General features: G+C 38.4%; 1 protein-coding gene across 2 annotated transcripts in view; it reads right to left on the minus strand.

The window, feature by feature from the left end:
- Window positions 1-27500, minus strand: part of LOC137974041 (uncharacterized) — a 145569-nt gene that overhangs the window by 63867 nt on the left and 54202 nt on the right. For both annotated transcript variants that reach the window (XM_068820962.1, XM_068820961.1), the window contains exons 9-13: window positions 20550-20875; window positions 5003-5141; window positions 3986-4311; window positions 3741-3879; window positions 3154-3479 (exon numbers count right to left, since the gene is read on the minus strand). In XM_068820962.1, the coding sequence (XP_068677063.1) occupies window positions 3154-3479; window positions 3741-3879; window positions 3986-4311; window positions 5003-5141; window positions 20550-20875 (1256 nt within the window). The remainder of the gene's footprint in view (window positions 1-3153; window positions 3480-3740; window positions 3880-3985; window positions 4312-5002; window positions 5142-20549; window positions 20876-27500) is intronic.

Below are 27500 nucleotides of genomic sequence, written 5' to 3' on the forward strand. Positions count from 1 at the left end.
GCGTGACGCGAGCGACCTGGACCGTCTGAGAATCAGGCTGCCTATTTGGTGGCTTTTGCAGCATTTGACAGTTGACTCTGAAATGCCTTTTTTTTTTCTTTTCCGTGTGCTTGCTGAGGATTTGCTTGTTAACTTTCAAAACTCATGTGATTCAAGGAAACCTCATTCCCTAACAGATGAATTCCAAACTAAATTTCACTTCCCTTCGTGATTCATGCGATATCGGTTGTTCAAATGAAATTTACTAGTTGGGCTATGAATTTTTCTAAAGGAGAAAGCGAATAAAATGATTTAAGGACGTTCGCGCACATTGCTACTGCTCATTTTTTTGCACATATCACGCACACGTCATGCATCGCACCACGAAGGTACCCAAACATGGCATCGAGCCAGGGTTTGATCCTCCCTCGGGCAAATAATCGCTTGTGGCATCATGGAGTAGCTGTGGACCCAGTTCTTCTCGGAAATGTAACGCAATGACGTGACAGTGCAAATAGACAATCGCTTTGAGAACTTCACAGCAATTTTACTCTCTTGAATGCTCGGTGTCCCCATTTTTCTTTCCGTAGAAGTACGTGAGAAGTTACAATTATTTTGCCTTTTATGCTATAGAGCGACCAAAGTTTCCTTTCTTAGACTAATATGTATCATTTGTCAAGGTCTATTTTACCTCAGGCAAAGACATCAGCAGCAAAAGTTTATTTAGTTATGTTAGTTATATTGAACTGAGTACGTTTACCTGATCTACTGTATTTTTTTTTTATTTTTTCTTTTTGCTGACGGTCGTAAGCTAAGATCGTCTTAAAATAAAGCAAGCTTTTAAAAATGCACCTTATCTCGAAAACGAGAACGGTTACCCCCCCCCCCCCCCGCTTGTTTTTTGTTTGTTTGTTTGTTTGTTTGTTTGTTTGGTGTTTTTGTTTTTTTTTCCTTTTTTGCAAAAGGAGATTAGTACCTTTCTGCGTGTGAAGTTTTAAACAAATCTGTAGGTGGGAACAATTTGGGCGCGAACGTCCTTAATTAAGAAGTAACCGAAGACACTAAAACGCGGACAATTCGAAAGCCTTTTACTTTCAGTACCCCAAAACAGCCAGTAAGAAAACACAACCTGGGAGCTCCACTCTTAGGCTTGGCTAAATCTATATATTATTGAATGTTCAGATGGAGTTTTTTCCGTAACCCTTAGTAAAGCGCTTGAGGCCCAATACATCATCCTTTATAGGACAAACAGACTGCTTATGGACTATCATATAGGGGTATTACGTTGGTCAAAGAGTTTCCTTCTTGAGCGAAGACAACGTTTTAAGATAGACCTAATCGGCTAACTCAATATTTTACCGGACTGAAATCTCTCGGGGTTAAGATTCTTTGTGTATTGTATTTCCATTATAATGTAGCATTACATTTACATATGAAAATACCTGGTACAAAACGTTTTATTAACAAAAGGGCTTGAATTAGGTACAGCATTGGGTTAGCCGATTTGGTTTATATTTTAATTTAATTTTTAGTTATATATGTATAGTAATGGTTTAATAGTTTTATTTATCTTATTGTTACGCGCATGTGATCATATTCATATGTTAATGCGCGCATTATAAATAATAAAGATAGATTGATTGATTGATTGATTTCGACAGCATTTCTGACTTGTCAGTTGTTTTCATTGGAGTTTTTTCAGGGTCTTTGTTAGGTCCGCTCTACGCGTTTTTGCTTTTTATGTGTTTTCTTGTTTGACAACAGCTCAAAATTAACATTTATATGGATGATAATGTATCGCATTTTAGTCTAAGGTCGATTTCCACCGCTCACTCGAGTTCGGGTAACCTCCCCGAGAAGAGTCGGCTGGACGTGTTAGCGATAGATTGTGTCTGTGACGTAAATTCAAATATAATTTCTGCGAAGTTAATAGGTGCGGGAAAATAGCATCAGACAATCCAAAACATTGATTCTAACAAAAGAGTAGTTACATAACAATGCGTAAAACGTAGTTTTCAGATGATACGAGCTTGAGTTTGTGGTTAAATGATCAATGTGAGTTTGATGTCAACCGGCGAATAATCAACAAAATCTTTGGCTGCTTCAGCTCTCAGTCGACCTCATCGGCCCACTCGTTTTGCCACCAATAAACTCATTAGTAATTCCAATCGATCTTGAGGAATTTTACTTGCTCTTATATTAGCGACGTCTGAGAAGAAATTGCAATAGCAATGGATTTGAACGCCGTATTTTGACCTTGGCGACAACTGGAAAATTAGTGAAGTTTCCGAATTCAGGCGGTAGAAAACGATACCAGCTTCTGAAACACTTTCTGTTGTCGAAATCGTGGATGTCTCCTAACTTGAAAGCATTGTAAAGCTCGAACAGGCCTGGTCAAAGAACACCGTCGCAACCAAAAAATGTAATTTATGTCGGACCGATTTGTGCAGGCGAGTTTCTGATTGGAGCAGATTAACAATGGCCTACCGCACGCGTCCAGCCATGATTTCGGGAGTGAGCGCTGGCTCATTTCTCGAAAAAAGTGGCTGGTAATCAAGTCTAATTTTAGTCTCGATTGTCATACGACCGTCGATTTTTCATAAACAATGATTTGCACATCATTGCCTTGATTTTCCAAAAACTCATTCAGGGTTAATACAGTTGAGTTATCAAAATTCTGGTCTGGTTAATTATCAAGGGCACCCAACGAGTAAGTTAAGCCAAAAGCCCTTGAGAGACATGATCTAGGCTCCTTGTATTATATAAAGACTGTCTAAAGAGGTATTTTTATCACTTAGAAAATTTTGATCTGTTCTGATATCTTAGCTGAAAATTGAAGTCTCCGAAAATTAAGGAATGATATCTTCATGTCAGAAATTGCTAGATGCATGTTACCTTCTAAAAACTTCCAACCGAACCATTTGCTCATTCGAAACTGCTAGGTGATATTTTACAGTGCCAAGCTTTGCAAAAAACGTAAGGGACTACTTTTCTCTGGTTGCAAATCTTTTAGGTGATGTTTTAGTAAAGAAATCTGTAGCTGTTTGGCAACGTAGAGCCGAAATTATTAGAGCACTTTTGACTCTCCCCAACATATATTTGACAAAAGATTATCATTGGCTGCCCCTGACTTATTCTATAGCATAATTACCGGACGGTTTTCCTCAGTCCTACCTTCGCTGAGATTTGTCCCGGTTCCACATAATACTTGAATTTTACTCCATCATCGCTGTAGTCTATTTTGTATTTGGTTATCCACTCTTGGTGCGAATTTCTTCCCTGAGTCGCTACTCCTGTTATTCGGTAGTAAGTCCGAAGATCCACTTGCAACCACTGCTTCAGGTCATTTGACAAAGCAGACCAACCTCCAGCTGCAGTGCCATCCTCTTCGAAATACAGCCTGGCATGCGCTGCAGAATGCTTTCCATCCATCTGCGATGATGCACTTATCTGGAAATTATGGATCGCTTCACTTTCCATCCCAAGGGGTGTAATACATGCTACAGTCAAAAGGAAAAAAATGTTACTATTCAATAAGAGATGTATGAAAAACCTTGGCAAGGGTCAGCTCTTACTGCGGATATTTCCTTTAGAAAGCAAGACGTTTATTTCGTATGCTTAGTTGCTAGCAAATTTAACTTCCATCCATATCCATGTTCACCAAGTGACTGTATTTCGGGACCGCGAGTCCAAAGTTGTCAGGAACTGCTAAAACTGAAAGAAATTCACTGTTCTGAGGCTACGCTACAGCTGTTCACTACCTGGACAACCGTAGATTTCCAGTCTTAATGATATTCCGGCCCTCCAAGCGACTGGCTGTATCCGCACATAGCGCGTGGTGATTGGCTGCTTTAGATTGTTGTATACAATTGAGTCAACGTCAACATTTCCAGTAAACACCTATTCCGAAAAAGAGAAACCGAAGAGACATTTAGACCAAACTACTTATTCGCAGACTCGGCTTAAAGAAATAGTGAATGAAGTACTTTACAGCGGCATTGTTTACCTTAGGTGAAGTATCTCCTCTTTCTTTATATAGATGGAATACAACACCGTCGTCACTGTAAAGTAACCTAAATTTTGTCAGCCACTGATCATGTCCATTTCTCCCTTGAGTTGCCACACGTGTTACTATGGTGTAGTCAATAAGATCCACTTGCAGCCATTGCTTGTAATCCATTACCCTAGCTGACCAGCCTCCTCTCAGGCTCCCTGTCAGCTTAATATTAAGTCTGGCGTGTGATGCAGTGTGATTGGCATCCCATTCTGTGGATGCAGTAATCTGGGAATCGGTGATCGCTCGGCTCTCCATACCAAGCGGCGCAATGCACCCTGGATTAATGTGGATGGAAAAAATAATTACAGCTATAAGCTAGCAATTAAACAGGCTTGTTAAAAACAATCTTTTAAAAAATAGAATTCTGAGATGATAATGAAGGGTTGCCGTAAAATCAAATGTAGAAGGTTTGGTGAAAAGCACATTTTTTGCCGAGGTAAATTCATTGATAGAGCTTAAATTTGACTTTTTATTTCTAACAAAGGAAGCCAGGATGTGAAAATCCGCTATGTTCTGTGCCTCTAATCCCTTAGATGGTCGGTTTGTGCAAAAATGACTAAGGTCCTGTTTTTTGGAAGTGACTGCGAAAAAGCTCCAAAAATTGTGAACGTTTAAATCAAGGATTTAGGTTTTTTTTTTTTTTAAGGATGAAAATGTATCGGGTTATTTTTCTTTATTTCCTTTGTTCCCCCAAACAGGGCGTATTAATTCCCTAGACAGATAAAAATTGACCTCCAGCATACGTTTCGCTGACGAGGATGGCTGGATAAATCGTGAAAGATTGAATGGGTAGAATTGAGTAAAGGATAGTTGCTAATGATGACGATGTTAATTATGATAACGACGACGCAGTTGTCTTTATCGGTCTGAATAAAAATGATCATACAAAGGCATCCACAAAAAAAACTAAATCCAATTAAGATTTCTAAACTACATTAGTAAAATTGCAAGATTCTTTCAGTTTACCTTGGCAGCCGTATAGTTCCATTCTCAATGATATATGAATGTGCCACTCTAAAGGCAATACCCGCACTGAGCGTGTTGTGATTGACGGACTCAGTTTGTTGTAGACAACTGAGTCACTATTTTGATTTCCATCAAAGACCTAAATATAACAGATCAGTAGGTCATTGAAAAAAGCAGCAGTTTCAGCCGCAAAGTTCACTTCTCTTAATGTTCGAATGTAACAACCACAAAACCACTGTGTTAAGTCAGTAAATTAACCAAGAAAACAATCTTGGCAGAGAAATAGCTCGGCGAGAACCGAAGCCACTATCAGTAGCCGCAGTGCGGTTCACGATCGACTGAGAGTCGATTGTGAGGAGGAAGAGAAATAAGAGGAGTCCAAAAAAAAAGTTGGGATTAAATAAGATTAACTGGCACTCTGCCCTAACGCTACTTGGGTTGCAAGACGGGTCGCAAGTGCGAATAATGAAATGTGGCCGATAATTGTTGAGTATTCTAGTAGCCGCATTTGTGCACTTGGCGGCTTGTTTCAAAAAAAAATAATTAAAAATCGAAGGCAATAACTGATTGTGATAATAAAACACGCACTTAGAAATTTGAAATGAATTTATTTTAAAAATGTGCAGTTGCCTAATTTCGAAAATAGAGCCGGAAGCAGAATGCGCTCGAATCTGAATTTGTTATTTCTTGCACAGCACGCTTTTTGCAAGTAGAATATTCTACTGAAATTGGAGACATATGTATAAGACCAAGTGGAATTACAATAAGTAAGAATAAATTAGTAAATAGTACAAGGCTAGCTTGGTTTATGAAGAAAGGTAGAATCGAGATCTAAATATAATACCAACGGATTTTGCGATTTGCTTTGAAAAACTTATGTGAGGCTTCCAAGTAAGACCTTCATCAAGATAGACACCCAAAAATTTTGTTACATTTGTTTGTTTTAGTAACTGAATTCCAAAGAAAGTGTTAAAATCATGATTAGCTATTATCTGTCTTGGTTTAAAGATAACATAATTTCTGTATTTTTAATATTAACTAAGAGCTTGTTACATTCCACTGAACCGCACATCATAATTGCACAGCTCGTCATTTAATACAGATTGTACCCCTTTTGGGTCTGAATGTGAATAAAAAATATTGGTGCCATCAGCAAAAAGTAAGGGCTGAGTTAATTGAGAAGCTTGGGGCAGATCGTTGATATATAATATGAAAAATAGTGGACCTAAAATGGAACATTGAGGGACACCACATTTAAGAGTCTGCTTATAGAGGAATAGCCTGCGAACGCATCGTATTTGTCTGAGTTTGCAGGCTAATAGAGGAATATGTAGAATTAAATTGAACGAATTGTTGGCCAGACCACGAATACCATCATGTTCCAACTTGCCAAATAGGATTTGATGGTCAATGGTATCAAATGATTTAGAGAGATCCAGAAAAACCCTGCAGTGGTCTTATGTGGACCAATTGCAGGTGAAATTTTGTTAATAAGCTGAATAGATACAAGAGAAGTATAGTTTTTTTTTCCGAAAACCAAATTGACAATTAAGGAGTATATATTTTTAACTATATTAACCGATTTTATTTTTTTCCTCCAGCTTCTCAGCGGTCCACAATCCTAAATCCTGTGCTTTGCCATTTTTCGAGTTGTTGGTTTTTTTGATCTCTTGACAAGCCGTTCATTTTAAAACAACTTACACTGCAGAGGAGTCCTTTGAGCTCAGTTTTTTGGTTTCCATCCTTTATTTTCTTTAGAGTTCTCTCTTCTAATCTCGTTCTATTCTGCTTCATTTAAGAATATACGGATACGGATTCGTCGCAAAATTGTCAAACATACACATCGCAACGCTGTGGTTATTCGCGTTGCTGTTCTTCTTTCTTCTTGCCGTTTAACTAAAACGACTCACTGCAGAACAGTCTTTTAAGCTCAGTTTTTCGGTTGACGTCCGTTATTTTCTTTTGAGTTCTACTTTGCTTCATTTTAGAAAATACGGATGCGTAGTTGAAATAGTCAAACAAACAAATCGCAACGATGTGGAGTTTGAATGAACTAACGTCAGTCTACAAGTTTTTCTTGTTAACTTTTCTAAGCTTTGCACTGATTTGTGAAGGACTTAACGGAGAACAAGAACATTCGTTGAAACCGAATATGAAAGTGTGATTTCATTTTCAACAAAACAAAGCACGTTAATACATTCGCTACTTTGCAAGAATTTTTCAAACGTCACAGTTTAGTTTGTTTAGCTCATTTAATTTCTCTGTACTTGCTATAAAATGTAACTGTTTGTTTTTTTATTTTATTTATTGCACCAAGAGATATTTGAAGTTCTGTTTTATCGTTAATCTATCATTTTTCTTAAAGTTATGTGAACGGAGCGCTTTTTACAGTTACTACAAAAGTTAAATTTCAACTGTGACAGTGCGACGTAGAGCGCGTAGAAAGACATTTTGCAAACCAGTTTGGCATGTTCATTTTCAGAAAAAAAAAAAGCATAAAAAATAAATATGTCATTCACCGGCTTAGGTCGGTCAATATAGGGAAAACCTGTGCCCTCGGTCTGCGGCCTTGGGGCGTACTCATGACCTCCGGCACAGTTTTTCCTTACACAGACCTCCCAGCGGGTAAATAACATATATGTACATAACTCTTTCAACAAAATTCGAAAGAGTTGATAACAGAGAAATAGGTTTGTAATTCACAAAAATACAAGGATCCCCCCTTTTGTATTTTTTCAGTTTGTCTGGGAAAATGGCTTTTTTTAGTGACCGATTAATAATATTCGCTAAAGGTGACGAAATTAAGTAAAAAGAGCTTTTAAGCCCGGTTTACATCACAGAAAATTTTTGGCGCGGCTCGGGTGAAATTGGCACAGGTTCCAAAAAAAAAAAAGGTTCGGCTCGGATAAAATTTGCAACCTGTCCGTGCCGAACCAAACTTTTTACCCGTGCTGGGACCTTCGGCGAGGTACGGGTGCTGAGAAAAGCGGTAAGGTTCGGATAGAACAAGTAGTGTAAACACTTTAACGGGCCAAGGTTGAGCCTTAATTCATATTGGCTAGCGGTTTTTTTGCGTACATTTCAAGATGGCGGGTCATTCCCCACCAAAATCACGCGGACGTTCTTGATTATAATTGAACTGCGCATGTCTCCAACAGAAGTTACGTGGGCCGAAAAATTTTGGTACGGTATTTTTGGTACGGTAAACATGGTTTAGTGTAAACAAAGTCTGCTGAGCTCTTTTTTGGCACCCGTGCCAATTTCACACGAACCGTGCCAAAAACTTTCTGTAGTGTAAACCGAGCTTTAATTTCATCACACGCATTGGAATTTTGTCATATCCAAGGGCTTTCCCAGAAGCTAACGTTTTAGAAATATTTTTAAGTTCTATTGTAGTAGTTGGCCTTAGAGTAATGGGATCTTTATTTCTTATCAATGAGGAATGAACAAATATTAAAATTAACTGCTGGTATACTAGCACTTGGAAGGCTTGGGCCAATAAAAGTAGAACATTTACAAAATCTGTCAGCAATCACCTTGCCATCGGTGATTGACTGTCCTTCACGCATTTAAAGGATGAAGGCAATGAGGGCTTGCTCGTTTGCTTATTAATCACTTCATTTAGCAATTTAGCAGGTCTTTTCTAGCATTATCATACTTATTATCTGTAGGAGCGTTTGGCCATGCGAATTAAGTGGTTGAGTTTATTTGTATACGTCTGGTATTGTATTTTACGAGGCTACTGGGTGATTTGATTAAAGTTTTACAAAGGCTATTTTTCCGATTTATAGATTTCGACATGGCTGGGGTCAACCAGACACCAACACTTGTTCATATGTTTGCCTTTGATGCATTTTATCGGGAAGGAGGCGTCAGATTGCCTGGGGTATTTCATTAGGGTCATCTGTGTTTTGACCAATCAGTGAGCGTAAGAGATTCATTGAATTTGTTTAAATTGTCTTTTTTAAACGAGCGCTTAAAAAAGTTTCTTCTCGCTTTGGTGCGGCAAAACTTCATCATAAAGATGAGCATAGATCGGAAAATGGTCCTATAAATCAATCAGAACAATACCGTTGAAGACATGTCTTGAGAGATGATTGGTAAATATGTTGTCAATTAATGTTGTAGAATGGGTGGTCGGGCGAGTGGGATGAGATATGATTGGTAAAACAGGCTGTGAAAAAAGGCACTTGTTGTCTGTCGAAACAATGGAAAGAATATCATCAAACTTATCTAAAAAAGCAGTTACGTGATAATTAGGCGATCTGTAGACAGAGCCTATAGTCATGTTTTCCCTCGAGGTACGACTATTTCAACTCTCTCAGGGTCGGAGAACGTACATTGCGAATGACGTTTATAGTCAAGACCATTTTGTAAATAAAAACCGACCGACTCCTCCACCTGGTTTAGATATCCGACCTTCAAGTGGCATCATTTAGCCAATAACGGAAGGTGGTGTTTCCATAATCATCATCATAATCAATTTAAGTTTATCGAGATTTTTAAGCAAACTACAGTCATGCAACATAGAAAAATCGAAATTTCTTAAACTTTGTCACAATAAAGGGCTTCGGTAACGTATTCCAAAAATATGATTTTTAGTTCTTACTACAATAAATATTTTCCCTTGGAGCGACGTTTCTACCCTCAGCGCTCTTTGAGCAGGTAAACTACCCAAAAAAGTATATCTATTTTCGGCTAATCGCTAGGAAAAGAAAATACGTTAACATACACAATAAATTTATTTTAACTTAGTAAAGGTTTTCGCACGCTATTTACCGTTATGTAATTTAAATTTGGCAAAAACTAGAATTTGTGGCAAAATTTATGAAATTAACTACTTTGCAATGTATTTTGTCAAGGTCCAATCTGGCTAGCTTCAAGCGCAAAATGTTGAACCTGGTGCATTGCTTTGGCAATCAAGACTATAACCGTTGGAATAAGTAATGTCTCTTCTGTGATTCTGTGAAATAAAATTTTGGGGTAAACTAAACGTGGAGTTTTGAGAGCGTCAAATGTAAATGCCAATTGCAACCAAAACCACAGGCGCCCCAAGCTCAGTGTGAGCATGGCCGACAAAAAATATAAATAAATGTATGAGAATCCCGATAAAAAGCTTAAGAAGATAATTATATGAAAAACATTTCAATTAAAAAGCCTAACCTTATTGCCATCGTGGATAGCTTTCTTCCTGTGCGGTTATTTTCCAGATTCGACACGATTTGAGCCTTTTCAAAATTTCAAAGGCTGGAGACTAAATTCTTCAGGTGCCACCAATTTGAGTCAAATATTCCTGGATGAAATATTCCCGCGGTCACAATTTCACATCAGAATCAATTGACAAAGATTGAACTTTCAATTCAACCCATTATCAATGCAATAGCAGTCCTGCGAGCAACGTCAGGCGGTGGATATCGCGACTAAACAGCATACAAAGGCAGTGCTTTAGCACCATAGTGGCCACGGCTTCGACCGTTGATAACAAACTGACCCTTACCGGGGTGGCCGACCGTAGTTTGTCAACCGCAAAATTTCTTTATTCCTCTGGGTCTACTGGTATGACTGCATTGACTCAGTAGTCCAATCAAAGTCACGCCCCCTTCGTGTTGACAAAGTTCAAACACATTCGCGAAGCCGGAAAGCATTAAAAGATGCGAGTATGAAAGCCGTAGTAAACAAACTTTTCCGCATTCATGCCGCTTTTTTTTAGTTTATAGGATTGTGTACGTAGTAGTCTGTTGGCGATCGTAACTGTATTTATCAAGCCTATAAGGAATTTACATTAATCATGCAAATGGACCTCTTTCATAATGGCGGCCAAATAAAATATTCTTTTGTTTTAATGCTAATAAGACTTTCTAGCCTCGCTACGACGAGCAAGTTTCAAAAGAATATTTGTTTCAAAATGAGGGCAGTAGGTCTAATTAACATAAATACAAAAGAATGTAAAAGTGTTTCTATTTATGAAAGTGGTCTATAAAATGTTTTGGTCTATGAGTGTTTTCTGTCAGATGTTAATAATTAAATTTCTCTGGCTTCGGTAAGTCCAGCCACAAAATATTCGTAGCACAATATCCTGCGCGAACAAAGTTTATTTGTATGTCAATATATATTCCTTGAAGGCTTGAGTCAATACAGTCATGTCGGGAGACCCAGGGGAATAAAAAAAAATGCGCTTGATTAACTACGGGAACAAATTTTATTTGCGTAATTAATGTTAATTCCTTGAAGGCTTGATAAATGCACTTACGATCGCGAAAAGCCTACTACGTACAAAATCCTATTAACTAATAAAAGCGGCATGAATGCGCAAAAGTTTGTTTACTACGGCTTTCATTCTCGCATCTTTCAATGCTTTCCGGCTTCGCGAATGTGTTTGAACTTTGTCAACACTAGTATCGCGGGGATCGATGCCCACAGGGGAAAATCCTCAGCCCTAAAGGTTCAATATGGATAGACGAGTTCAAGCTCCTGAGTGCATCATGGGTAATCAGGGCAAGCTGGAGAGAAATTCAAAGGTTTGTAAGGAGGGTCAAAACGATGAAAAGTATTTTGGGTTTTTTTATTTTCCAAAGCAGAAGATATGCGCTCAAAGGTGCGGCAGAATAAATTTGGAGAGAAATTAAATGATCTGTAGTCTCTTCCTTACAAAGGTTTCTTTCAATAGAACGTAACTGTTGATTCGATTGTTGAATCGTTGATGTCGGCGTTGAATTTCCCGTCAGCTGCACATGTTGGTTTAATGGGGAATTCTGAGAACTCTGAGAAAACGCCATAATTAGACGTAATCAGGCATTCAATGTGATCTAAAAAGACTGAAGTTCAATCTAGATGCTTCCTGGGCAATAAAAGCACTTATTGACTCGCTGATGGCCCGAGAAACGGTCTCGGAAAGGGGGCGCGTAAGGTCTTGTTCAGCCACAACCGGACTCGTCTCGGAAGCTAAGAACTCCCGCTGTTTTGGCGCGCTTTTTGCAAATAATAAATTTACACTCGGCGAGATGAGAGTTCATTATTTATAAATACTAGATGTACCCTCCGGGTCAACTTTATTATTTATAAATACTGGATTTGCCAGCACATAGGATAACCTCATTATTTGTAAATAATGGATTGTAAATAATGGACACGCGGTGATGTAATTTCATGATATGTAAACCATAAATTGTTATTTAGAAATAATGGCTTTTTATTCTAGGTAAACTTCATTATTTGTAAATAATGGATTTACTAGAGAGGTGGAATTTATTGTTTATAAATAATAAATTTACAACTGGTTTGTCTAACTTTATGATATGTAAATAAATATTTTAGAGACAGACTGATTTATAAATAATTCAAATTGTGTAATTCATTTTTTATATATAATTCATTTCGCGATTAAAATTATTTATAAATCAAGATGTGCCTAAAATAATTATTTACATATCATGCGACAAGTTTTGCGTCCTATTTATAAATAAATTTTCTGGCAATTTTAATTATTTCTAAATAAGGTGAAATTGTCACAAATTTGTTCTAAATATATTTTTATTTTTACAAACGGTGCCCCATATGTCAGTAGACCCAGGGGAATAAAGAAATTTTATGGTTGACAAACTACGGTCCACCACCCCGGTAAGGGTCAGTTTGTTATCAACGGTCGAAGCCGTAGCCACTATGGAAACTCAGATTTGCATTGGTAATTAACTCCCTTGGGATTGTAATAATTTATTATATAACGGAGTGTTTTGTGCCACACCCTGTCATTCAAGTTGAGGCCGTGAACGCGGGTAGTCATGTTTTGTCCTCCCACCCTCCCTCCCTCTAGTAAGTAGGGAGGTATCATGTATCTTCATTTTCGCCTGTCTCTGGGCTCTTCCCAGGCCAGAGCGTCTTTCCCCACACCTCATTTACATCTCATGTATAACAATACCTAGGGAGGAATATTACACTATGGTGCTAAAACACCGCCTTTGTATGCTGTTTTGCTGCAATATTCACCGCCTGACGTTGTTCGCAGGACTGCTATTGCGTTAATGGTGAGTTGAGATGAAAGTTCAACCGTTGTCAATTGATTATGATGTGAAATTGTGACCGTGGGAATATTTTATCCAGGAATATTTCACTCAAATTAGTGGCACCTGCGAATTTAGTCTCCAGCCTTGGGATTTTATTATAACCGTTGACAACCGCAAAATTGTGAAATGGCTCAAATCGTGTCGGCTCTGGAAAATAACCACACAGGAAGGAAACTATCCACGATGGCAATAAGGTTAGGCTTCTTAATTGATTTTTTTTTAATATAATTATCTTCTTAAGCTTTTTATCGGGATTCTCATACAAATCCTTATATTTTTGTCGGCCATGCTCACACTGAGCTCGGGGCACCTGTGCCAAAACATGACCGTCTGATCTTTGCCGAAATCATAATATTCAAACACCACATCAAAATAACAAGTTTTTAGTGATTTTCTACAAGTTGTTTATTATAAAATGATCTAATAGTAGGGAGCAGTTACAATGGTGATCAGCCGGATACAAAAATATATCTGAGAATGATTTTTCTATGTTTCTTGACTGTAGGCGATATTGGCCGTTCTTATGCTAGAGACGTTAAAGTCGTGTGAGACGTTAAAGTCGTCTCGAGACGACTTTAACGTCTAAGAAGAATTTGAAGGGGGCGCAAAGAACGAGGAACTCCTTTCTTCATCCACACTTTGTCTTTTCCTTGGTCTCTTTATAGCTACGGCACACAAGCCAAGTGCCTGAGCCACATCTAGTTCTTCGTCCATATCCTGCAAAAGTCGCTTTCTCGATTGATTTTTTCTTCTTTAAAACATTTGTATTTCAATATCTTGCCTTTCTTGGCGACGTCGAGTAATGGACTTAAGAAATTGTAATTCCGCCATGTTTATTTTGTTCGTATACTCGCGCGCTTCAAGTTTATTTGGCGCCGAGTTTCCTCGTCTCCAGTGTCTTCCGAGGATAGAACCCAGTCTTTTTCAGAAAAAAGTTTTTTTTTTTTCTGTTAGCTCGTCTACTTTAATGCGTCCCTTTTTTATAGCAGACGACTTTAACGTTTCAGACGTTAAATGCGTCTTGACGATTTTAACGTCTCTAGCATAAAAACGGCCATTTACAGTCAAGCGCTCTTAATATACATCCACGTTATTTGCAATACTAATTTGATTATTTAGTTCTTTTTCAGTGACATAGTTACTACAAGGAAAACGAGATTCAAAATTTGAGTCGGGATCGAGTTAACTGAAAAGCATATTGCCGAACTCAGGCCGGTCAAAAGCATAAACAAAGCATAAACTAATAGTGATTCGAAACGAACCCGTCATAATTTACAAGACCATTGGACATTTCGTAAAGTACTAAAATAAAGGGCTACGACAAAACACTGACCCTCGGTCAACGGACTGACCCCCTCTAAATTGATTGGAAATAATAATAAGAAATATAATGATACACGAAGAGCTATTTACGATAATGTAGAAATTATTTGTTAATCGGCTCACCTTCGAATTTCAAAATGGCGGAAGGATGGTCGATTTGCTTCGTGCCACAAAGCTTTAAAATTCTCAAAACTATTTAGCATTTGAAGATATAAACATATTTAAAACTAGTTACCTTGTAGATCCTTATAAGTTTTATACCTTGATAAAGTATCCCTAATGATCGCTTTCACTCACATTTTTACAAGGGAAAAGCATGTTGCGGAATGGTCGAACGCGACCTGGCACTACTAAGTTAAAAACACAACAACTTTCGGTATCTTTTTGTTGGGACGAGTTCTCTCAATACATTTTCTAGAGAAAAACCTTTGTCTTCTGTTTTTTTTTTTGTTTTTGTTTTTTGTTTTTTTTTTTCGTGGAAGCGGACTGCAAAACAGGTGATAATGCTTCGGTTGCCTCGTTTAATACTCGTTTATTGGAAAAGAGAAATTATATAAGGAATTGAAACGATGGCAAGAAGCAGATCGACCATCCTTCCGCCATCATGAAATTCGAAGGTGAGCCGATTAACTTGCCGTTTAAAGTAATATATATATTATTATTTCCAGTCAATTTAGAGGGGGTCAGTACGGGGGATCAGTAGGGGGTCAGTGTTTTGCGGTAGCCCTAAATTAAACAAGCTATCATGTAAGCGATTAAAGGGAAGGGCAGATAATAAATTCGAGTCACCAGACATTATAGAAACATCAAAAAATGTAAGCTAAAAATAATTATAAGAGTTACTTAGTTCAAAGGAAGGCCTTGTCGTTGCTGAAAGTTCTCTAAATCAGCACGAGACTGGAATAAAAATGGACAAAAGTCGTCGGTTTAACGCAAATAAACAACAAAATATGCAACCATTCCGATTTTGAAATTTCTTGGCATCATCTACAAGAAGTCGATGGATTTGGGGAGTGGGATGGTCGAATAACCTCACGTGTTCAAGACAGCAGTCAGCTGGAATACCAACAGAAGTTGCTGTGAGTTTGCAAGCATCATTCCGTTTGTTCATGGCATGTTCTTTGATAATCGTTCTTGTAAATTTGCATACTATTGGTCTCGGAGAAAAAGTTGCATTTCTTTTGGGAACTTGATGGGCAATATCAATGTCATAGCATGAAATTTCCACTTCTGCAGCTTTGACAACTTTAGGCATAAATCAGTTGTTGTAGAAGCTGATTCGTTGGTATCAGTTTCAGAAAAACCAAGAATCTTAATGTTATACTGATAACTGTAGCTTAGAAACTGATCGAGATTGCTTGACATTTCTTCCACCTTGGCAGCCAGTTCATTGAGGCGGGACCAGAGCTGGTTAAACTTTCTTCTTGCTTCCTCTTGGAATTTGATAAGCAAATCATACGACTTGCCATATAACTCCAAATGGGTCGATGTCTCGGCGTCCACCGATCGCGAACAAGTATGGCCGACAAATTATTGGCTCCTTGTAGCTCACTTGTCTTGACAGACTGTTGAAAACTATCAAAATTCTTCCTCGAGCCAGCAATTTCCTCTTTAAGAGTGTTTCTTTTTTAACGACTTTATAGTAACGTTGGACATGATAACAACAATAATTGGTCTCAATTTTTTTCAGATTGCAACGGAGCAAACTTTAGTGCGTCCGCTCCCGCTCCGCACCGCACCACACAGCACCGCAGAGCACCCCGTGTTCTCTAATGATATTAAAGAGTTCATTTCCCCTCTAGTTCCTAAAATTTAATGAATCATGTAAAAACTGCAATAATACTTTCTTTTTTTTCTGTTTCTCAATGAGCAAGATTCTATTTGCAATCTAGTGTGACGAGATGAATAAACTGTCCAGGTTCAAGGAAGGTCAAGGTCAAGGTCCTGATGGACAGGCGTGTCTCACTGAACTCTCCGAAGTTTGGCTTCTTTCTCACTTTATTTACTAGTTTTTAGCCGCATTGGTCTCTTTCTGGCTCTTGGGGTAACGGCAGTGTAACTGCATCGTATGGTCTACAGAAACCCGCATTGTGCAGTGAGAATTATGATTTTTCAGTAGCTGCTTATTGCTACGAAGGACGCCATCTTGGAAATCTCTCAGGAAGAAGGAAGAGGTACTTCAGTTTTAAAGTAAGCTATTATCCAAAAGCTGATGCCTCCTTCCAAATACAGAACATTATTACAAGTGGGGATATTGCCCTCAATCCTGGACCAACCAATTGAACCGCTCTGTTTGTGGGAAGGCCGTTGCTCGTAACCATCGCGCAGTTGAATGTGAGCGAGTTCGCTGTGGTGCCACATTAAATGTGGTAAGGTGAACGCCAAAACATACATCGATATGATGAATACTTCCCAATTGCAGTGGAACTGTCTTGTTTGCCTCACAAACCTACAATCTAATGCCTGTTTAACAAATTTACAAACCACTGCCTCTGAAATGCCTGCACGTGCCAATTGCCAAGAATCTGAAATTGATGTGTACAAAATGCTTAGGTCTACTTTGTGAACTGAATAGGAACCTGAAAATTGGGCACATAAATGTTAACGGTCTTTTTGCTAAATTAGCTGACATGCACCTTTTACTTAGAGAAGTCAAATTTGATTTACTGGGAATTACTGACACTCATTTAACAGATGACATATCCAACAATGTAATTAAAGTAACAGACTACGACCTAGCAAGGCGTGATAGGTTAGGATCTAAAGGAGGAGGTGTGGTGCTATATTTTCGTGAGGGTCTGAATGTTTATGAGGACCTGAAATGGAACATAGACCAAGAACTGGAGGCAGTGTGGTTAAATCTAACAATTCGTTCCCACTAAACCCTAATTGGCAGTTTATATCGCCCCCCAAACCTACTACCTTCTTTAATTCCCTATACATGGCCTGTTGGACAGGATTTGGATTAAAAGGAAGAATGTTATATTGCTTGGTGACTTCAACTCTAATTTGACAAGTGATTCCCATTCAGCCCAGGTCTCATCCCAGGCTGGTAAAAGGCTGAAGAGCATACTTGGCAGCCTTGGATACTCAAATCTTATTGAGTGACCAACACGAGTCACGGCTAACTCTAAGGCGTTAATTGACCTTATTATTGTTAGCCCCAATCATCGAACATCTAATATCTTAGCTGGTTCTTTGAACTTGGGGATTTCTGATCACCATTTTACAAACGCATTTTTTTCTAATAAGATGAACAAACGTAAGCCCAAGATAATCACTGTTAATAATTATAAGTCAATGGACATAACAAAATGACTTAGAGGAGGCCCCATGGCATATTGTTAATGCTGTTGAAGAAATGAGGACAGTGTTCATTTATGGGAGACTATGTTTAAAGAAATTGTGAATTCTCACATAAAAAGAAGGAAAGTTAAGATTAGAAATAAATCACTTTCTTGGATTGACAGAGGAATCAGAAAGGCTATGAATCGACGATACAAGTATTTGAAAGCAGTATAAGCAAAGCCTGATGATAATACTCTATGGGGCCTGTACAAGATTAAAAGAAATAGTGTCAAAAAGACGTTAAGGAAAGCTGAAGCCCAATATTAGATTAAGCTAGCAGATAACGCATCCACTCCTAAAGACTTTTGGAAAATATCAAACCAAATCCTTGGTAAGAGCATAAATACAAAAACTGGCCCACTACAAGACACAGATGGCAATATAATAACTGATGAAGAGCAAAAAGCAGATTAATTGAACAATTCGTTTTTAGATACTGCTATTAATCTTACAAGGAACTTAGACCCTATCCCCTTTGACACTACTTGTTTTATTAACAGGGTTACTCTGACTATTGAATTTTTTCCTATTTCATGGGATGAGAGATCAAAAATGATGTTCTCAAATCCCTTCAGCCAAATAAGTCGGTGGGCCCTGATCAAATTTCACCTAAAGATCTTAGATTAGCTCAGGATTCTGTGATATAAGGGTTGTTTGAGGTTTTTAAAAAGAGCATGCATTGTTGTAGATTCCCCCAGCAGTGGAAGGAATCCATAGTTACTGCTCTTTTTAAAAAGGGAATAAATTGGATCCTAATAATTATAGACCAATATCTGTGCTTAGTGTCCCAGGAAAACTGCTTGAGAGGGTTGTATGTAAGCCCTTTGATGATCATATTTTATCTAATAGTATTCTAACTAATAAACAATGGGGCTTTAGAAAAGGTTATTCAACGGAAAGTCTTCTTCTACATCTTACTGAGGCTTAGAGAGAAGCTTTGGATGGAGGTCGCAAGGTTGGAGTCTTATTCATTGATTTCTCAAGGCTTTCGATTGTGTAAATCACACTATCCTTGTTGAAAACTTAAAGGAACTGGAGTTACGGGTAGTATGTGGAATTGAATGATTACCTCTCCAACCGTGTACAAAGGACTCAACTTAATGGCATAAGATGGCCTGTTAAAGTTGGAGTACCCCAAGGGACTTTATAAGACCCCAGACTGTTTGCAACTTATGTTAATGACCCCAGACTGTTTGCAACTTATGTTAATGACTTACCAGATCATGTTGACAGAGGGGAGTTATATATGTGTATTGCGATCTTCTTATAGTTTTGCCTATGCGCGAGCCGTCAATATTTCGTGGTATTGCCGTCTCACTTTTGCGGCCTGTGATTGGTTTTAATGTTGAAATTGACGTCGTTGCACTGAATTGGATTGCTGACGTACGCAAACAAATACGTTTTGCAGGTAGAAAGAATTGCAAATTCGATCAGGCGCGGGTTGATTAGTTTACAGTTTTATTTCTCCTTATAAATAATGGATCGCGATACAAAACTAATTGCGATTTTGAGACGGCAATACCACATTATATTGACGGCGTTGGAAGAAAATATATTCCGTATTGGGCTCCGTCGCTTCGCGACTCCGCCCAATACGGAATATATTTTCTCCCAACTAGCCGTCAATATAATGTGATATTGCCGTCTCAAAATCGCAATTTGTTTTTAATGCGGACAATACAACAATTTATGTAACTGGTGACACTGTTGATGAGATTGTTCTTGTTTTACAAGAGGTTCTTAACCAGGTGTATACCTGGTGCCTTAAGAATAGACTGATTATTCACGAGGGTAAATCTAATGCAATGATTTTGAGCATTGGTCCCTTCATTGGTCCTTTGAAACCTCTGAAGTTGGGTGAGGATTTTATTCGGGACATATCCTCTACTGTGTGTCTCGGAGGTACCATCGATGGCAAACTGTCTTGGTCTCAGCATATATTAAATCAATTTGTGTGTCATTCAATACCAAAGTCAAAATGCTGAGACGTGTAAGTTTTCTACCCAAATCTTTGTTAGAAACTCTGTATTTTAAGACTGTAATTCCAAGTGTCCTCTAGGGGGTTGTGGTTTGGGGCTCTGGCTCCAAATTTAAAAATTAGAATTGATACATATCAGAGCTGCTAGACTAATTCATAAGTTGCCGAAGGGCATGACTGATGAAGATATCTTAGCAAGAGTGGGGTGGATGCCTCTTAAATATTTTTATAAATTTCGTATTTTAATTATTACTCATAAGGCTTTTTATAATTTAGGTTTAGAGGAAATAAATTCATTAGTTGTTAGGAGGTATAAGAGCTATAATCTTAGGAAATCTTTAAATATTTTAGTTAATAGACCAAACACTGAGCTCGGTCGTAATTCCTTTGTAAACAGGGCTGCAATGGCCTGGAATTTCCTGTCTGATAGTGTAAGATCTTTTTCTAAACCAACAGGCTTTAAAAATCGACTGAAGCAGTTAAAACATACTGTTATGAATATCACTTTTGGAAAATACAGCTCTGTAGTTTAAAATAAGCATTCAGACTTCTATTATCATTGATACATATTTATGCTTAAATTATTTTTAGCGATTATTTATCTTACCTATCTGAAGTATAATACACTACCATATGTATGTATTGTTAATTTTATTACAGTAGGTCCACATCAGCTGTAAAATTCAAGTGCTTCTTTCCTTTTGACCTGCTTTACTAAATAACGTTATGTATGTATGTATGTATGTATGTATGTATGTATGTATGTATGTATGTATGTATGTATGTATGTATGTATGTATGTATGTATGTATGTATGTATGTAGGGAACATGGCTTACCTTTTTTGAACGCGTCCCTCTTTGTTTGTAAATAAGATAAGTCACTCCATCGTAACTGTATTGTAGAGTGTACTTGGTCACCCACATGTCATATTCATCTCTTCCCTGAGTTGCCAACCGAGTTATCGTGGTATAACTGCCAAGATCCACCTGTAACCATTGGCTGAGATCATTCTGAAGTGCTACCCACCCTCCTTGCTTGACTCCATCCTTCTTCATGTCGAGTCTTGCTCGGCTTGCAGCACTGTTGTCGTCCATCTGGGAGGAAGCACTGATCTGGTCATCATAAATAATTCCACTTTCCATTCCTAAAGGTGAGATGCAATCTGAAATTGTTGAAAGAAGCAAAGTAGAAATCAATGTTATAACTGTGCCCAATTGTTATTGCACTGATAAGCAAAATACGGGAAAATGGCTAGATAACCTCAACTAGAGTGACGAAAGCAGAGGATACAATACAATTTTGCTGATTTCAAGCAAGGATCCCCATTAATTAACATGCAGCCATCTTTTAAAAGGTTTGTCAAGTGTTCTGTCGAAAAAATATGTAGAAAGAGTGTTCGGAGGAGTGCTAAAAGCGCTAAGATTAGTGTTTGTTTAAAAGAATGTTGTATTGTCTGGGGAGTGGGTATGAACTGTTGTCCGCCTCAACAGTTTTGTCCGTATGCCATGACTCAAGTGTCTTCCTAATGCGATTGTTTCCTTTGTCAATAATCGTAGAGTTATCAAAGTCAATTACATGATCAGACGTCCATGCATGTTTTGTAACGTTTGAACCTTTAGCTCATTGTTTTAAATTCCTAATATGTTCTTTTTTCCTGGTGCTGAATGATCTTTTTATATCACCAATGTAATTCCATGGACAGGATGCGCACAGTATTTTGTAAACAGAATTGCATTGATCCTCTTTAGGAGGTCGAAACTTGGGGGCAGGGAATTCCTATTGGAGAGTTTTAATTGGTTTGTTGGTGACTTGAATCTCATGACTCTTAAGGATTCGCGTGATTGGCTCAGTAATACCTTTAATGTAGGGAAGGATCGAAACGTTTTGTTGGTTCTTTGGGTCAGCCCACTTGAAGAACATATGACAACTGGTTATTGGATTCATGTTCGATGGTGAAAGAAATATGCGGGTCGATAGAATTCAATGAATTGTGGAAGGAGAAGACTGCTTCCTTTTTAATAATGCAGAAACTATCGTCTACATAACGCTCCCAAACTTTCGGCGGGACAGAAGTTGAATCGATCGCTGTTTCTTCGATTTCCTTCATACAAAAGTTGACCACAACAGGGTTGACAGGACTACCCACACCACATCCATGGATTTGTTTAGTAAATAGATTTAGCCAAGCCTTAAAGCGGAGCTCCCTGGTTAATTATTCTTACTGCCTGTAGGGTTAGTGAAAATAAAAGGTTTCGAATAGTCCGAGTTTTGATGTTTCCGGTTGCTGCTTTAATAATTAACTAATAACTTTCTATGCTTTCTTCTATAGAAAAATTCATTGCCTAACTAGTGAATTCCACGGTAGATTTTACTCTAAAAACCGATATCGCATGAATCACAAAGCGATGGGTACGGTATTGGTTTTTCGTGTTAAATTTACTTTGGAATTCACCAGGTTGGCAATGAAGTTTTCTTGAGCCACCTGATTTTTAAGAGAAAACAAGCCCACCCTCAGCAAGCGAATGGAAAAAAGAAAAAAAAAAGCCATTTCAGAGTCAACTGTCAATAGCCTGCGAATAGGAATCACGCTAAAATTAGAAGCCATTAAAAAAACTTCAAGGTCAAAGAAAAGTTTTACTGGTGTACTTTATTCCACTTTACCTCTGAAAACGAGATCATTCACATTTTGATGTATTTCATTGAAACACGCCAACTTGACTTGGAACAAGGAACGGCAAAATACGGCAATGCAACCAAGAAAGGACGATCCTCAAACAAGATCCGCTCCAACACTTAAATAACGTGTAGGTGGTTTAAACAAACTTCTGAAAACACAAGCACGTGAGATTTCCTCCTAATTTTACGAGAACTCGTTCCGATTGCGTGTTTATACTATAAGGAAATTTTTTCCTTGTCACTGTCGAGGCAGAACGAAAAGCTGTTGGGCAAACGGATTAAAAGCACTCGTTCGCTCGCATTTTAGAGTGAAACAAACCAACAAATCAACTTTTCTTTATGTCCTAAAGAGAACAGATCATTTTTATTTAGTTCCAGTTGACAATAAAAACTCGATTTTTATTGCTGAACAAAGGAAGAACCGATTAAACCACCTTTTAAAAATGCGCATCCAATTTAAATAACGCATTCGTAAAAATAACAAACGGTTTACTGCGCAAGGAAAGAATTTGTGGAGTAACCTCTTCCACGAAGTATGAGCAGTTACTAGTATTCTGTTTTGTCGTTGTCGTTCTCTTTCGCTCTCCTCTCGTTTCTGTTCTAGACATAGGTCCTCCAGGAATCATGTAACATTATCAAAACTTCTAAAGATATGCAAAAATTTGCAATACAGAGAAAAAAGCAGCTCTAAGCAAATTACCTTTCCAACTTGGGTCAGAAACACTTTAGATCCGGTGTTAACAAATTTGAAGGAGCTCTATGCCCCTCCGATCCAGCTCCCTACTTTCGGTTTATCCGATCATTTCTCTGTGGAAGTCTAGCCACTCGTGCGTTCTCAACGGCCAGGCCACTATGCAATCGAGGGACTTACGGCCTACAAAGCGTATGGCTATGCGTACATATCTCGAAGAAATAGACGTTAAGTCACTCGTCCATTGTAAAGACTCCTGCGAGGGTAAAGTGGAAATGCTGGAGACCATAGTTAAGATCGGAATGGATATTCTCCTTCCTGTAAATTCCAAGTCGGTACAAACTAATGAGCCGCCCTGGTTCAACCAACAATTGAAGGGTCTCATTCACCGCCGCCAAAAGGCTCTTGCTCAAGGCGACCGGAAGCTGTACTGTGCCCTTAGGAATTCGAATCGCGTTAATCGCGACAGGAAAGCATTCCGTGCAAAGTTCTATAATCTCAAGGTCGAACATTTAAAGGTCTGTAAGCCGGCAGCATGGAGGCGTGACGTTAAGAAGCTCAGCGGTATGTTGGATGCAGCTACAAGAGGCGCTAATCCAGCTACTCTCTACCAACATATTGAATGCGGCCAGGTAGATTCCCCCACAAGCACGATAGATATTGCTAAAACAATCAAACAGGAGTTTTTGGCTCCTATGGGAGCTTTCGTCCCCCTTACATCGAGTAGCTCAACTAATTCTGACCAAGATACTTCTGTTTTTAAAAAGCTAACAGCCTTATATCCAACTAAGGGAAAGGACATATCCAACTAAGGGCGCCGACCATTTGGAATTCAATCCCAGGTCATCTCCACCTCATTACGTCATCAAAAGTTTCTAATACCAAGTGCAAGCACCTTTTTCAACAGCGATTGGAAACTGCTACATAACTCAGTATAGAGAGACTATATTAACTAATTGTCAACTTAATTTCTATTTACCTAGTTTTAATATCTCTACTGAATCAGTTTATTGTTATTATATATATTTTAATATATAATTGTAAATATATTTAGAGCTTTATTTACTTAGAAGGGCCAGATTGGAAAAAAGGTGATGTCTTTATCTGTCATCCCTAATAAAGTTTTAATAATAATAATAATAATAATAATATTATTATTATTATTATTATTATTATTATTATTATTATTATTATTATTATTATTAAGGCCACCTGTTCAGACGGAATTCCCGGCTAGCTTCTCAAACAGAATGCAAATTTATTAGCACTGCCTGTTTCTGACATCCTGAACTGTTCTTTTAAAGAAGCACGGTTGCCTCAGTCTTGGAAGGACGCTGACATCATCGTTCCTGTTCCAAAGCAGAAACCAATACATGATGTAAACAAACATCTCCTCCCAATATCCTTGACTCCTCTACTCTCTAAGGTGGCAAAAGTGGATGTACGGCAGTTTGGGACTGTGCCAGGTTCCAGTACAACACAAGCACTAATAAGCATGGTCCACACGTGGCTTAATGCTACTGATGGGAATGGAGCAACTGTCAGAACTGTCCTGTTCGACTTCCGCAAGGCCTTTGACCTTATCGATCACCATATCCTAATTCAGAAGCTCGTTTATTACAATCTCCCCGGCGAAATATTTAACTGGATAGTGGACTTCCTGTCCCGTCGTTGCCAGCGTGTAAAGCTAAGCCAGGACTGTTAGTAAGAGTGGAGGGGGAGGGGGGGGGGGGGGGGGGCAACCCATCAGGGGTTCCACAGGGGACAAAACCTGGTCCCTGGTTGTTTATTATGAATAAACGACCTCAACATCCCGGGCACAGACATTTGGAAATACGTCGATGATTCCACTATTTCAGAAATAGTGTATTATTCTGCCTCAGTTAATTGTCGATTAGGTATGGGAGCGCAACTGGTCGAAGGGTACGTGGATCTTATCTTTCAGGGATTGTAAAACAGCTGAGCAAAAAGACGCCTTCTCGTGATTCGTCTCTTTTGACACAATCTTCAGGTTAAGAACCTGCTCCAGCGCCTGGTCTTTCGAAAAAGCAGATTCATGTGAATTGATATAAAGCATTATCTTCTTAATAACGCTCTCTACATTGTCCTTCTGTAAAGCTTCTAAATTCGAGATTTTCTCCTTTAATATTTGGAGATTATCAACCTGCCAACACAAATGAATAACTTCCTTTTAGGGGTATTCATTATGAAATAGCCTCAGCATTCTTTGATCTCCCCTCTCTCCTTTTTTTTTTTTTTTTTTTTTTTTTTGCTGTATAAACTCGGCACCTTTCCTCACGGGCCGTAGCTCACGCTCGACATATCAGTTATTTACAAGTAAATTCATCGTTACGTGCGTCGCCTACTATGATTTCTCACTGACAAAACAAGTCGGGTAATTCGTTACTACGTATAAACCACTTTCCTCACTTGCTCAACAAGAGAATTAATTCACTACTCTGCACAGAATTGCCTCTTGGCAGACTGAACTCATGTTCACATCTCACTCACTGACAAGGCAACAAGTGAGTCAAGCGCACAAATTCACTTTCCTCACTGACACAACAAGTGAGTTGACTCAAAACTTCGCCTCAATTCCCGTCCCTCACCGACACAACAAGTGAGCTGATTCAAAAGTTCTCATAAATTCACTTTCCTCACTGACACAACAAGTGAGTTAATTCTGAAAATTTCGCATAAATTCACTTTCCTCACTGACACAACAAACGAGTTAATTCTGAAAATTTCACGTAAATTCACTTTCCTCACTGACACAAGTGAGCGAATTCAAAACTTTCATAAATTCACCTTCCTCACTGACACAACAAGTGAGTTAATTCAAAACTGCGCATAGATTCACCTTCCTCACCGAGACAACATGTGAGTTAATTCAAGACTTCGCCGCTTTCCTCGCTGACACAATATGCGAGTTAAATTAAAACTTCGCATAATCTATATTGACCTTTTGCTAACATACCAAGTGAGTTTATTCAAGACATCGCATAAGATAAATTCACTTTCCGTATTAACTCAACACTAGAGTACCAACTCACAGACCTTCATGAACGAATAGAAGACATTATTCCAAACTTCTCAGACTAGCACATGTACCGGACTAGCCGCAAATCACTACAATTACTACAAATTTATGTAATAAAACAAAGAAATTGGTTCTGAATTACTTAATTCGGCTACACCTGGTGCTTGAGCAGCTGCCTCCGGGGCTTGGTCTGCCGGACGATTCACCACTGCCTCCACACGTTCTGCCATCCTTTATAGTCGGGTTGATTTGTGACCGATTCGAACAAACTCCGTGTCTTTGACTTTCTTGCACTGACTCGTGAAAGAGGTGTTGGTTTGAGCTTTATATCATTGCTCAACCAATAATATTCTCAGCTGTACCCAAGGGACAAGCATTCACGCCAGAATGCGTGATAATCAACGTTTTGGCAGAATATACCATATCCAAATGACTTTGCATAGTTATGAGGTCGGAGGCCAGTGAAATACAGCAAGCTGTTGATGAACTTGCGACACAAACCTCTGCTGACAAGTTTCAACTGTAGTGCAAGGAACTACGTATAAAATTCAGTCGTTTTAGGAGGAACTTTGCTCTAGTTAAGGTTAATGGTCAAGATTTACAGTGCGTGAAATATGCTAAGATCTTACGTGGAATAACCACACATCTGAGATCATAAAGAAAGTAAACAAGCGCCTTTATTTTCTTCGCCAGGTAGAGCGATCACATGATAAGTCGAAAGAACTTCTGCTTTTCTACTTGATATGTATAAGGCCTGTTACTGAATACGTATGCCCTGTTTATCATCATCGCCTCCCGCAATACCTTTCATTCGATCTTGAGGGATGACAAAGGCGAGCATTGCGTATTATTTATCCAGGTTGCTCATATGATGAGGCCCTTTCCATAACCGGGTTACTCCCTTTGCACAAGTGCTGCGAGCTCTTAAGTGATAAGCTTTTTAATTCTATTATATGCAATCCTTCGCACAAGCTGTATAGCTTATTTCCTTTCAAGAACATAAGCGAGGTTAATTTAAGGAATAAGCGTGCCTTTACCACACGACGTTTCAATACCATCCGCACTCGCAATAGTTTTATGGCTGCCATGCTTTGATCAATAATCTATCTATCTCTCTATCTATCTATCTATCTATCTATCTATCTATCTATCTATCTATCTATCTATCTATCTATCTATCTATCTATCTATCTATCTAAAAATAAACACTCAGCTTTAAGTTTATATCGCTCCGATGCTTGAGTTGAATAATTGCGTAGTAACCAGTGTGGACCACAAATATCATGATATGTCAAACTGGATGAGACCAGCGAAAAACATTTTTCAACCTGAACACGAAAAGCGATGACTGTGTAAGAACTATAGTTGATGTACTATGGC

The sequence above is a fragment of the Montipora foliosa genome, chromosome 10 (genome assembly GCF_036669935.1).
Source record: "Montipora foliosa isolate CH-2021 chromosome 10, ASM3666993v2, whole genome shotgun sequence".
Classification (NCBI taxonomy): domain Eukaryota; kingdom Metazoa; phylum Cnidaria; class Anthozoa; order Scleractinia; family Acroporidae; genus Montipora; species Montipora foliosa.